The sequence below is a fragment of the Pleurodeles waltl genome, chromosome 12, assembly GCF_031143425.1.
Source record: "Pleurodeles waltl isolate 20211129_DDA chromosome 12, aPleWal1.hap1.20221129, whole genome shotgun sequence".
NCBI classification, from domain to species: Eukaryota; Metazoa; Chordata; class Amphibia; order Caudata; family Salamandridae; genus Pleurodeles; species Pleurodeles waltl.
The window spans coordinates 236,968,624-236,981,914 of NC_090451.1; the positions used below are offsets into that span (position 1 = coordinate 236,968,624).

Consider the following 13,291-nt stretch of genomic DNA (forward strand, 5'->3'; position numbering starts at 1 on the left):
CATGGTGGGCCACATTATCAGTTCACTGGGCACCTTTTCAGCTTTACCAGCGGCCCCCTCCGGTGGTCATCAATTTGATGGAAGTGGTTGCAGCTCTCCTCTGGAGGTTATGGGGTTGCAGTCCTCCCCTACATCGACGATTGGCTGTTGAAGGTGGGCTTGCTGCAGGAAGTTGTTTTCCAAACCCAGACTACAGCAAACTTTCTGCGTTTGCTGGTTCACTACAAAAGTGACGAAATCTCACCTGACTTCTTCTCAGATGCTCCCTTTCATCCGAGCTTTTCTGGATACAGTAACGTTTTGGGCCTATCCTCCGGAACAGTGAGTCGAGGATATTTGGGCTATGATTCTGATATTTCAGCCTCTATCCTGGATTTTGGTGAGACTGTCTCTGAGGCTGCTGGGCCTCATGGCCTCCTATATCCTGTTGGTAACACATGCCTGTTGGCATATGCAGGCTCTGCAGTGGGACTTGAAGTCCCAGATGGTGCAGCATTTAGGGAATCTCTCCGACTTGGTCCAGATATTAGAGGGAACTGCATAAGATCTGCAGTGATGGCTGAACCACGATTGGGTCAGTGGCAGAACCCTCTCCCTTCCCAAATGCGTCACTCCTATGATGGGGCCGCCATCTGGGAGAGGTGAAGATCAGAGGACTTTGGTCTCCCTGAGGAGTCTCAGCTCCACATTACCTTGTTGGAGTTGATATCAATTCACCTGGCACTGAAAGCATTTCTTCCTTCTCTCAAGGTAAGGCTGTTTCAGTTGTTCAAGAACAATACCACTGCCAAGTGATATTGCAATAAACAGGGCAGGTTGTGGGTTCTCTGTATCTCTGGGACATGCCTGGAACATCAGGGAATTTCGCTGGTGGTTCAACATCTGGCAGGCTCTCTGAACTAAAGAGCGGACAAACTGAGTCGTCGATGCTTAGTAGATTACAAATGGTGTCTCCATCTAGAGGTTGTGTAAGGTCTCTTCCTCAAATGGGTGAAACCTTGGTTAGATCTGTTGGCACTTCCAAGAACACACTTCAGCACTTCTGTGTGCTGGAGTTTCCAAGGCAACTCTTGAATTTCATCTCTTGTGGAGTTCAGGCCTCCTGTACGACTTTCTGCCGAAACCACTCCTGCCATGAGTTCTCAAGAAGATCAGGATAGAACCGGTATTCAGAGCACCTGAGCATGAGTATCTTTCCGATCAGGCTGCCCTCGCAGGAGGATCTCCTGTCGCAGCAACAGGGGGTTACTGTACCCAAACCTGCGCACACTTAAACTTCATGCATGGAGTTGGAGCAGTGGCAGCTGACAGTTTTTGCCCTCCCTCCTGAAGTCTGTGATGTCATTATGGCAGCCAGGCGTCCCTCAATCAAGACAGTGTAGGCCAGCAGTTTGGACCAGTTTGTGGCTTAGTGTGCTTCCAAAAATGTTGACCCTCTTTCTTCACCCATGTCTGAGGTTTTGTTGTTTGACCTTTTGTTAGCCCAGCAAGGCTTTGTCCTAATCACTGTTAAAAGGGAACCTTTGAGCCATTTCAGCATTCTTGCGGTTGCCGGATCAAACCTCCCTGTTCAAGTCACATGTTGTGACTTGGTTTCTGAAAGGATTACAACATATGATTCTCCAATACCCTACTTTTTTATATTTCTTTGTTGGAATTTTAAAAGTACAAAAGCAGGTCACATATAAGGCAAATAGAGAGTCAACATTGTGGTCCACAGCAAAAACATTTATAGATCCATATTATACCATTGTTGCAGGCAAAGTGTCGATAGAATACAGTAAATGATGACGTGTTGCACCAATAAACCATCATAGCAAAACAAGTCAAGCCACTACGATACGTGCATTAGAAGAGTATGCAGTAACATATACAAACTGAAACATTAACAAATAATTATAAACATCTGACTTGGGCCAGAAAGGCGGCAGATGAGGCATGGGCAAATCATTGCAATGTAGGTAATACATGTAGTAGAGACATCAGGGTGGTGAGGGGTGTATGGGGGGTGCGGGGGCTACAAATCAGTTTATCCAGATTCCCTCTGTTAAGTGGGAGAGGAGGAGAACAAGTTCCCTTGTGCAACCGCTACCAGGGCCTTCAGCAATCTTACGCCGACTGGCATAGCAGATTAGGGAGCTGGTCGGTTCATTTGTCGAACAATTTGAGTACATATGTATCCCAAAGTGTAGTACCCCCTTCCCCTCCTCTAAGCTGTTGGTCACATGCCATAGCGTCCGCCTCGGCTACTTCCCACTTATGAGCCACCTGGAGCCAACAAGTGACTGTGAATATCTGCACAGCTTTCCAAGCCATTGCAATCAAGTGCTTAAACAGAGTCAAGGCCAAGCCAACCAGTTTTGTTTTTTTATTCTTTTTATTTGCAAACAGCGTGAGCTCAGCATACAGTAAATACACGGTTGTAAGAATGGCAGGACACTTACATAAGAAGGCCCAAAAACAATTTCAAGCATAGACATATCACTTGTCAGACAAGAACATAGGCATAATATAGGTGGTCCATCCAACCACCCCTGGCTCTCCTCACCCCCTCCATTCAAACCTCCCAGTAACTGCACCAGCTGCCCCAAACCGTGTCCCATTTCTTGGTGCAGCCCCTACTTTGGTAGACCACCTGCTCCTCCGTTTGACACCAGTCCATGTGGGACTCCCAATCTTCAATGCGTGGTGGAGCAGAGGTACCCCAGACCTTCGCTACATTACACCTGGCCACAGCTGCCGCTACCGCCAACCAGAGCAGCTGATACTTTTGACAGGGCTCCTCTCCTGTAATATTCAATAGAACTAGCTTAGCCTCCGGGGGACTGTTTTCCCAAGGACTTTGGTCATAATCTGTAACACTCCAGTCCAGTAGAGTCATGTAGATTGACATTGCCACAAAATATGGTAAAAGGTGACTTCCTGCCAACAGCCCCTCAGGCAGAGTGCTGACTCCCCCCTTTCCACCCTAAGTATGAGCACCCTGGAGTAGTAAGCCCTATGGAGAATCCGTAGTTAGACTAGTCGAAAGCCTGCTTGGATCGCTACCTCTCTAGGGCTTTGTACAGCCTCTGTTAATTCATCATCCTCCAAGATTCCAACGTGCCTTTTTCATCCCTCTCTCAAGGGGGTGAGAGGGACTGGGACGTTATTCATTATTTTCTTATAGGTCATCGAAATGGCCCCTTCCCCCAAAAGGGCTGACAAGTGGCGATTCTCCAAGGATGCTACCTCTGGCAGCTGTTCTCTCTCCAGTATGTGGCATCGGAGAGCATGTCTGAATTGTAAGTAGCTGCAGAGTTCAGTCTTCACCATGTCATACTCCTGATGGAGGACCTCAAAGGTCACCATTTCATGGCCCTCCAGACATCTCCAAGGTGTTCCAGACCTATCAATGCCCACAGGAGGTCGCCATTCCACAATGGAGTCTGTTCTCAGTTTTATTTCTCCCAGCCCAAATATTTTGTGTCCTCCTGCCATACCTGTATCACTAGCTGGGTGTGGATTGGCAAGACTTGCACAAGTGAGCCAGTTTCATATAATATTTGGTGAGTTTTATTTGCTGTGTTACCCCCAAGGAGGCACAGAAGGAGATCAGGGAACAGTTGTATATCATCTTGGACACGTGTTCCATTACTTGTACCCATACTCGCACCAGTGGCGGGCACTCTCACACCATATGTTTAATGGATGCATTGGGGGTGGCTGCACTGTGAGCAGGCTGGAGTCACCCCCGGGAACATTCTGTGCAGCCGGTGCAATGTAGGTGGGCATTGCGTTATATGCGCTTCACCTGTTCAACTACCATCCCCCACTGTTTCCCTATTAGTGCTGCACCTAGACTGTCCTCCCTTCGGGGCATACCACATCCCCAACCTGTTGTGCTTTGTAAAGCACCATGATTGCCCTTCAGCCCAACTCATGTGTGAGGAAACATTGTAGCCCAATATGGAGTGCTGGGTCGTCCTGCCCCCAGCCCACGTACTTCTGACTGCTAGTACTAGTGCATTGTAGGCCAGGAAAAGGCTGGCTCCTAGTCCCTAGGTGTCTTGCATATCCTGGAAGATCGTAGAGTGCCCTCATTGTAAAGATCACAGAATCTGGATACCTCTGCCTCCCACCATGGGGGCCGATCGCGTGCCTTCTAGCAGCGCTCTTGCTGTGGCTCTACTCCACAGTGACACCTGCATGGGGTAGGGAATATGCCCATGCCTAGATTTGATATATCTGTTCCAGCAGAGCTTAGCTACTTGCGCTAGTTTGCCTGGGTCCCCTAGTCGTGCCCCTGGGATAGAGCAACCAGTCCAGTATTCCCATATCTCCCAGTTCTTCATAAATTGACCTACTGTCTCCCAATAGGTCTCTAGCCAGCCAAGGCATGGGCCATTGCAGCTGTGCTGCTTCAAAGTAAAGCTCAATGCCCGGTGCCCCAAGGCACACTCCTGGAGTGGACACTGAAGTATGTGGATCACGACCTGTTTCCACGCTCTGCCCCATACCAAGTCAGATTCCAATCCTCATAGGTCTTTAAAAAAGGTTCTAGTCAGCATTACTGGTATCCCCGCAAAAAGTATAAGAGCCGCGGGAGAACAACCATCTTCGCAATACATGCGTGGCCCATGGGCAAAAAGGGCAAGCACTTCCAAAGGCTCAAGGACTGATGTATGGATGTCAGGGCACTACCACTGTTAGCATCAGGAGATCTTTATCTTTGTGATTTATATTCAACCCCAGTTATCTGAAAGTTTCAAAATGCTAAGTGAGCTGACCAAGCTCCAGAGCTTCCTAGTTATTGTGCTCCATCTGACACTGGGGAAAGATACAGAGCTTTCCCCACTTATCACTAAGGGCCGCTGTATTGCTGAAGAGGTCTAGTAAGTTATTGAGGGCTGGCAGTGTACGCACGTGGTCCCATATGTACACCAGTATGTCATCTGCGTAGAGGGAGACAGTGTACCATTCTGAACCTACGGGTATACCTCAGTCAGGCCCCCTGGCTCATAGCAGTGCGGCAAGGGGCTCTATGGCCAGTGCAAAAATTATGGGTGAAAGGGAGCATCCCTGTCGGGTACATCTCCCTGTTTTAAATCGGCGTGGTATATGATGCCCAGTAGTCATCCCCCGCTTGTGGTTCTGTGTAGAGCAACGTAACCTAGCTGAGAAACTCAGGATCCATTGAAATGGCTTCCATCACCAGCATCAAATAAGACCAACCAAGAGTATGGGACGGAAGGTCAGCAGTCCCTGCCAAGGCATCTATCATATGACATAACCGCTGTGTGTTGTAGTAGGTTGTTCGTTGGGGAATAAACCCGCACTGATCCTGGTGGACCAAAGAGCGGAGCATAGCAAGCAGCCTATTGGCAAGTACCTTGCTTAATATTTTATAATTAATGTTCAACATTGATAATAGGTGGTAGAAGTCCACCTTAAGGGGATCCCTGCCAGGCCTAGGTAGCACTACTTTGAGGGCCTGTCATAGGGAATCAGGGTGTGCACCCGGTTGATGGGCTTCTTGGTAGACCTCGAGCAACTGAGGGGCAAGGGTAGCTCGAAATGTTGCATAATATTCCGCAGGGAAACAGTCTGTCCTAGGGGTGTTGTTTCAAGTCATTTGGCTGGTCGCCATTTGGATCTCCTCTATCTGCAAAGGGTGCTCTAGTTCCAGTAAATGCAAAGGTGTCAGGTGAGGGAAAGCGGTCTTGCAGATGAAGTCCCTCATGCCAACTGAGGGTGTTACAGGGGGGAGAGTTCCCCTCTTCATAGTATTGGACAGAAACCTGATTGATGCCCATCTGGGTCTTTACCGTATGTCTAGTGGAGTTGTGAATCACACCCATCTCCAAAACCTTCATCATGCCCCAATGAGGCCTAAACCTAGTCTTGGCTTTCCTTATGTGCACACCGATTGAGTCCTTGCACACTTGCCCTCTTCATTTCTTGACCATTAAGACAGCCTTTCTTGTGGCCATTACATCAGCCAGGAGGGTTACTGAACTGCAAGCACTTACTGTGCATTGCCCTTAAAGGACCTTTTCCCCCCCCTAATCTGGTTCTAAGAACACGTGCCCTTTCCTGCCAAAACTGGTAACACCTTTTCATGTCTGCAATACCATCATATTGTCTACCTTCTTTGCTCTACCTCACCCTTCCAAGAGGTGAGACTACACCACCTGGACCCAAGAAGAGCATTGTCTTTCTACATTGATCATACCAAATAGTTCGGGGTGGACAGTCAAATCTTCATTGGGTTCATTGGCATGAAGAAAGGAAAGGCTGTGCAGGAAAGATCCATCTCACAATCTATTGTGTTGTCCATTAATTTCTGCTATGCATTGGCCAATAAGAAACTACCCAAAAGCTTGCATGTTCTTATTACCAGAGCAAAGGCTGCAACCCCTCCTTTAGCTTGCGGAGTCTCTGTCCTGGACATCTGTCAGGTGGCAGCGTGGGTGTCTCTGCACATGTTTACCAAGCACTACTGCCTAGACAGTCAGGTCCATCGGGATGGGCACTTTGCCCATTCGATCCTCCAGGACTTCCTGGCCTAAATCTGTTTGCAGATCCACCTCAGGAGAGGTATAGCTTAGGTATCTATTCTAAAATCTGCAGCTAAAAGTCTCTGTCAGATAAACAAGAAACAAAACCGTAACTGATGTCAGTGTGCTGGGGTGGCGCTTATATAGGCACCGGGCACATCACTTCTGGTGCGGATGACAATGACACAGAGCAGAATGACACCACCTACTAGTACTCAAAGGCACTGTTTGACAAGCTTCTGGATCCAGTCTGACGCTTGGAGAATATTTTAAGATAAGGCCAGAAAATGCGTTTCCGAAGTTAAGTAACTTGTTCTTCTCGTCTGTACAGGTGAAGGTCACCGTTCTTGCTGACAATGACGCAGCCCATCATTCCCGCTACCTGGTTAAAGTTTTTACTGGATATCGCAGAGGTGCCTCCACAACTGCTAAGGTTGGTACAGTTAGTATCCCTTCTCACCCATTCTGTTTGCTCTGGTCCACAGTGTGACAGAGTGGAGATTTGATAGAATGTTTTGACAAACCGACCTCAGCAGCCGTAGGAAAGTAGATATCACAGTATACTTTTTGCTGTTACAGGAGAATCTTCGCCATTTTATTGTCTCTGGCCTCTCTTCCTGGTGTCAGCTGGAATATCCATTGACATCTGTCTTTCATGTTTTCCAGGTGTCACAAGCAGTACTATTTCTCCATGTGACATAAAGTGGGTTTCTCAATCTGTGATGGGGCAGATCCACACCACATTTTGAGAATAACCACTGGCTATGTAATTAAGTTCTATTTTAGATCAACTGTATGTGTATCTCATGAAAAAATAGTGTATCTGAAATGGCGTAATTGTTATTAGTAGTATAAGGCAACTCTTATGTTTCATCACATAAATAGAACCATTCCCCATCTTCCTTTTAGTGCTTCAGTTCAATCTGTTGGCTAGATTTGTGGGAATAGTTTTTAAATGAACATTTTGCTGCTTCCAGGTCATTGTTACACTTTATGGTGCAGAAGCACAAAGTGAACCCCACCACTTGACTGATCCTGGGAAAGCAGTCTTTGAGCACGGAGGGGTAGACATCTTCCTCCTCAAAACTTGCTTCCTGGGTGAGCTGCACAGCATTAGACTTTGGCATGACAATTCGGGACTGAGCCCTGCCTGGTAAGTGTCACTTTCTTCTTTCATGTGCAAGTGGTTTGATTTTGCTCCTATTAAATGACCTGTATTGGTATTGCTTTGGTTTTTGTTGGTAAGGCCTGTTGCAGGCCATAAAGGACAACTACAAGTAGTCTATGAACAGATGAAGAAGTAAAGTGTGTAGGGAATTGCCTGCCCTATCTGCATATACTGGTCTTCTCTGAGTGGGTTAATCAATGTGGGACTTGGCAGCTACATTAGGATCTTTGATGGATGGAATGAGGTTCTATGTTTAGCTGTGTAAACCCCACCGTGGCCTATCCCTTTGGTCACACTTTCCCTTGATGGACTCTCTCTGTTCATTGATCTCTTCATTGTCCTTTGGAGTGTGCCAGTTCTGCCAAGTGTCTTCCAGACATAAATGGCAAATCTATATTCTGTTCTGAAATGTGTATTCAGTAAATGCAAGTTCTGATGGGCACTTCTAATTGTGGATTCCTCACCTTGTGAATACTTCCAGGCTCCAGACTGGATCAGGAGATTTTTCTCAACAATTTCCTTACACTCCTGTAAGTGGTGTAGCGTGGCTTTGGTTCTGTTGTGTCTTGGAAGGCACATCGGGCCACAAATAACTGTCACCTTCATGCTTTGATGTCCTTTTCTTTCTTTCTGCACCTTCTGACGCAGATTCTGAGCTCGATCCCTCAGATTATGTCACTTGACAGAATACTTTTTCAAATTTTTTTCCAGTGTGCAAGGGACTTACAATCTTATGGCTGCTGCGCTGAGATAAATCCGAAAGTCATCTGGGACCATGAGGCCAAGCCTCAACCAATACACTGCTGAGCATCTCAGGAAAGCTCCCAAAGCCCGGTCAAAGTCAAGGACACATTCTCGCTCTGAGGCCGTTACTGAGAGAGGTTGTAATCCCACCCTGGATGTTCAGGTAAAGTAAAAAATCAGAGAAGAAACATAAGAAGTCAAAGTGCTAGACCCTTTCTTCCCATCACTCTTGTCAAAAGAAGCTGCACCGATGTCGGGGGACGCCTCGGTCTTGATCTCCAACCATGAACAGATTCTCTAGCTAGCACCGATTCAGCCCAAGTTCCTGGGGCCACCGGTGATACTGCAGATCTAGGCCTTCAAAGGGTCTTTGTTGTGGATTTTCGGTCCCCTACCATATCCCTCTGATGTGCCTTAAGGCCCCACGCATCCAAGGATGCCTCCATTCGGGTTATCACCAGTGGATCCGTCCCTATCACCAATTTTGCTTCTCAACCCCATTATGGGTCTGCCCTGATTCCACGACCAACGCATGCCCTGACTTCTCATACAGCACTGAGGCCTGCACCGGCCCCTTATGCATTGACATGCCTTTCACTGGAGGAATAGCCTGTAGTCCAGTGGGAGTCTGAAGTGAATCCCACGACGATTATTACAGATATGACGAATTGCAACTATATAATGAGGAGAAATTTGCTTTGGACGTCCCGGAGGCTGTTTGCATGGATGCTTCTCATGTTACCACCTGGCACCTCCGAGTGGTGTCTGTATCTTTTGCAATGCTCATCAGGAGGCCCGCATAAGCCCTCGTCCTCCAGCTACCTTTAGTGGTGGTAAGAAACAGAGTCCTCACAGAAGTCCTGCATTCAGGGCAGATCTCCTAAGAGCTGGTCTTCCCATTCAGTGAAGCCCTCACGGATACTCTCCTGGTACCTGGGGAAAGCAGGATCTTGCAGCCCTCCTCTTCCAGCAGTAGACACATTGACAGACAACACAGGATAGCTCCAGGGGAGGGCATCCTTTCCTGTCTAGCACCCAACACTGAAGAGTCTAGTAGTTCAGACTTTCAGAAGGAGACTAAACTTAAATGCCTTTTCCACTGCCCCTCCAGACAGAGTCCAAACACTTGGAGGCATTTGGAAAACTGATGGTCTCCTCTACCAGACTTATCTTCAGGGCTGTGAATTCAAGTTTACTCCAGGGGCGCTACTCACACTTATTATGGGACATGGTGAGTAACATTTTGCCCACGGTCCAGGACGATCTCCGAGCCAACCTCCAGCAAATGATACTTCTCGGTCAAGATGCAGCGAAGTACGTAATTTGGTCAGGCTATTGCTAAGAGTCTGGTGCTTTAGCACCATGCATGGATTAGATCTACAGGCTTTTCAAGCAATGTCCAGGCATCATTAATTGACATGTTATTTGTTGGCACATCATGGACAATAGAGACTTTGCCCTTGAGTGCTTTTTGAAGAGTAAAGCTAATGCATGCTCCATTGGTCATGCACCACCCATACAGCAGTTTCCCCAGCAGTATCACCCCTTTGAGGGTTTAGAATAAGCATCCACCAGAGGCAATGTCCACACCTGCCTCCGCAACAGCAGAACCCGCAAGCCTTTCAAGGTAGAGGCCGGGGATCTGTCCGATAGTGTCCAGGCCCAAAGGGGCAACGCTCTACTCAGTCCCTCCCTGACCAAACCAACACCCCCTCGCCTCCAAACGTTTGCTGCTGAGAGACCCCTGAAGGACATTATTCAACTTCTCCCCGAAGAACACCGAAAGAGAGCTCTGCAGGTAGTAGAGGAGCGACAGGCAATAACAAATAACCAGATAAGTTCAGCACTAGACTCAGCTGACACAGCCGCAAGAACCATAAATACAGCAGTTACCGTTAGGTGCCATGCATGGCTTAGATCATCAGGTTTTAAACCTGAGATCCAACAGGCTGTCCTCAACATGCCCTTCAACCAACAGCAGTTATTCGGCAGACAGGTGGACACAGCCATAGAAAAAATGAAAAAGGATGCCGACACGGCCAAAGCGATGGGAGCGCTTTGTTCATCCCAATACAGGGGGACATTTCAGAAACCTCAGTATAGGAGGGGTTTCAGACCACAGCCCCAAGAGCCATCCACCTCACGAACAAAGCCCTCATACCAAACACAATATCAAAGAGGGGGGATTTCGAAGGTCCTTCAGGGGGCAATTTCCCAAATCCAGGGGAAAATTCAAATCTGCAAAGCAAGCCACTAACAATAAACAGTGACTTTGCCATCACCTTCCCCCAACACACATCCCCTGTGGGAGGAAGACTGAAAATGTTCCACAATCAATGGTCAAACATCACAACAGACACATGGGTACTATTAATTATCCAACATGGTTACTGCATAGAATTCACACATTTTCATCCAGATATTCCTCCCAAAAGCGCACAAACTTTAATCGCAACATCTGGCAATGTTACAAACAGAGGTGCAGGCACTGTTAACCAAACAAGCCATAGAACTAGTGCCTCATCATCAAAAAGGAACAGGGGTCTATTCCCTGTACTTCTTATTCCCAAAAAGGACAAAACGCTAAAGCCAATATTAGATCTCAGGACTCTCAACCTCTACATTCAATCAGAACACTTCCACATGGTGACACTACAAGATGTAGTCCCATTTCTGCAACAGGGAGAATACATGTCAACACTAGATTTAAAAGATGTGTATTTTCACATACCCATCCATCCAGCTCACAGAAAATACCTCAGGTTTGTTATACAAGGGAAACATTACCAATTCAAGGTATTACTGTAGGAAGTTGGCTCTGTATGTGCTATTTCAAAGTAAGGAATAGCATGCACAGAGTCCAAGGGTTCCCCTTAGAGGTAAAATAGTGGTAAAAATAGATAATACTAATGCTCTATTTTGTGGTAGTGTGGTCGAGCAGTAGGCTTATCCAAGGAGTAGTGTTAAGCATTTGTTGTACATACACATAGACAATAAATGAGGTACACACACTCAGAGACAAATCCAGCCAATAGGTTTTTGTATAGAAAAATATCTTTTCTTAGTTTATTTTAAGAACCACAGGTTCAAATTCTACATGTAATATCTCATTTGAAAGGTATTGCAGGTAAGTACTTTAGGAACTTCAAATCATAAAGATTGCATGTATACTTTTCAAGTTATTGACAAATAGCTGTTTTAAAAGTGGACACTTAGTGCAATTTTCACAGTTCCTAGGGGAGGTAAGTTTTGGTTAGTTTTACCAGGTAAGTAAGACACTTACAGGGTTCAGTTCTTGGTCCAAGGTAGCCCACCGTTGGGGGTTCAGAGCAACCCCAAAGTCACCACACCAGCAGCTCAGGGCCGGTCAGGTGCAGAGTTCAAAGTGGTGCCCAAAACACATAGGCTAGAATGGAGAGAAGGGGGTGCCCCGGTTCCGGTCTGCTTGCAGGTAAGTACCCGCGTCTTCGGAGGGCAGACCAGGGGGGTTTTGTAGGGCACCGGGGGGGACACAAGCCCACACAGAAATTTCACCCTCAGCAGCGCGGGGGCGGCCGGGTGCAGTGTAGAAACAGGCGTCGGGTTCGCAATGTTAGTCTATGAGAGATCTCGGGATCTCTTCAGCGCTGCAGGCAGGCAAGGGGGGGATTCCTCGGGGAAACCTCCACTTGGGCAAGGGAGAGGGACTCCTGGGGGTCACTTCTCCAGTGAAAGTCCGGTCCTTCAGGTCCTGGGGGCTGCGGGTGCAGGGTCTCTCCCAGGCGTCGGGACTTTAGGTTCAAAGAATCGCGGTCAGGGGAAGCCTCGGGATTCCCTCTGCAGGCGGCGCTGTGGGGGCTCAGGGGGGACAGGTTTTGGTACTCACAGTATCAGAGTAGTCCTGGGGTCCCTCCTGAGGTGTCGGATCTCCACCAGCCGAGTCGGGGTCGCCGGGTGCAGTGTTGCAAGTCTCACGCTTCTTGCGGGGAGCTTGCAGGGTTCTTTCAAAGCTGCTGGAAACAAAGTTGCAGCTTTCCTTGGAGCAGGTCCGCTGTCCTCGGGAGTTTCTTGTCTTTTCGAAGCAGGGGCAGTCCTCAGAGGATGTCGAGGTCGCTGGTCCCTTTGGAAGGCGTCGCTGGAGCAGGATCTTTGGAAGGCAGGAGACAGGCCGGTGAGTTTCTGGAGCCAAGGCAGTTGTCGTCTTCTGGTCTTCCGCTGCAGGGGTTTTCAGCTAGGCAGTCCTTCTTCTTGTAGTTGCAGGAATCTAATTTTCTAGGGTTCAGGGTAGCCCTTAAATACTAAATTTAAGGGCGTGTTTAGGTCTGGGGGGTTAGTAGCCAATGGCTACTAGCCCTGAGGGTGGGTACACCCTCTTTGTGCCTCCTCCCAAGGGGAGGGGGTCACAATCCTAACCCTATTGGGGGAATCCTCCATCTGCAAGATGGAGGATTTCTAAAAGTTAGAGTCCCCTCAGCTCAGGACACCTTAGGGGCTGTCCTGACTGGCCAGTGACTCCTCCTTGTTGCTTTCTTTGTTCCCTCCAGCCTTGCCGCCAAAAGTGGGGGCCGTGGCCGGAGGGGGCGGGCAACTCCACTAAGCTGGAGTGCCCTGCTGGGCTGTGACAAAGGGGTGAGCCTTTGAGGCTCACCGCCAGGTGTTACAGCTCCTGCCTGGGGGAGGTGTTAGCATCTCCACCCAGTGCAGGCTTTGTTACTGGCCTCAGAGTGACAAAGGCACTCTCCCCATGGGGCCAGCAACATGTCTCTGGTGTGGCAGGCTGCTGGAACTAGTCAGCCTACACAGACAGTCGGTTAAGTTTCAGGGGGCACCTCTAAGGTGCCCTCTGTGGTGTATTTTACAA

The 13,291-nt window shown here is 48.1% G+C and overlaps 1 protein-coding gene across 1 annotated transcript in view; it reads left to right on the forward strand.

Annotated features, from left to right (window-relative positions):
- Nucleotides 1-13,291, forward strand: part of LOC138267111 (polycystin-1-like protein 3) — a 522,747-nt gene that overhangs the window by 156,080 nt on the left and 353,376 nt on the right. Inside the window, exons 10-11 of the mRNA XM_069215961.1 lie at nt 6,871-6,972; nt 7,517-7,692. Of these exons, the coding sequence (XP_069072062.1) occupies nt 6,871-6,972; nt 7,517-7,692 (278 nt within the window). The remainder of the gene's footprint in view (nt 1-6,870; nt 6,973-7,516; nt 7,693-13,291) is intronic.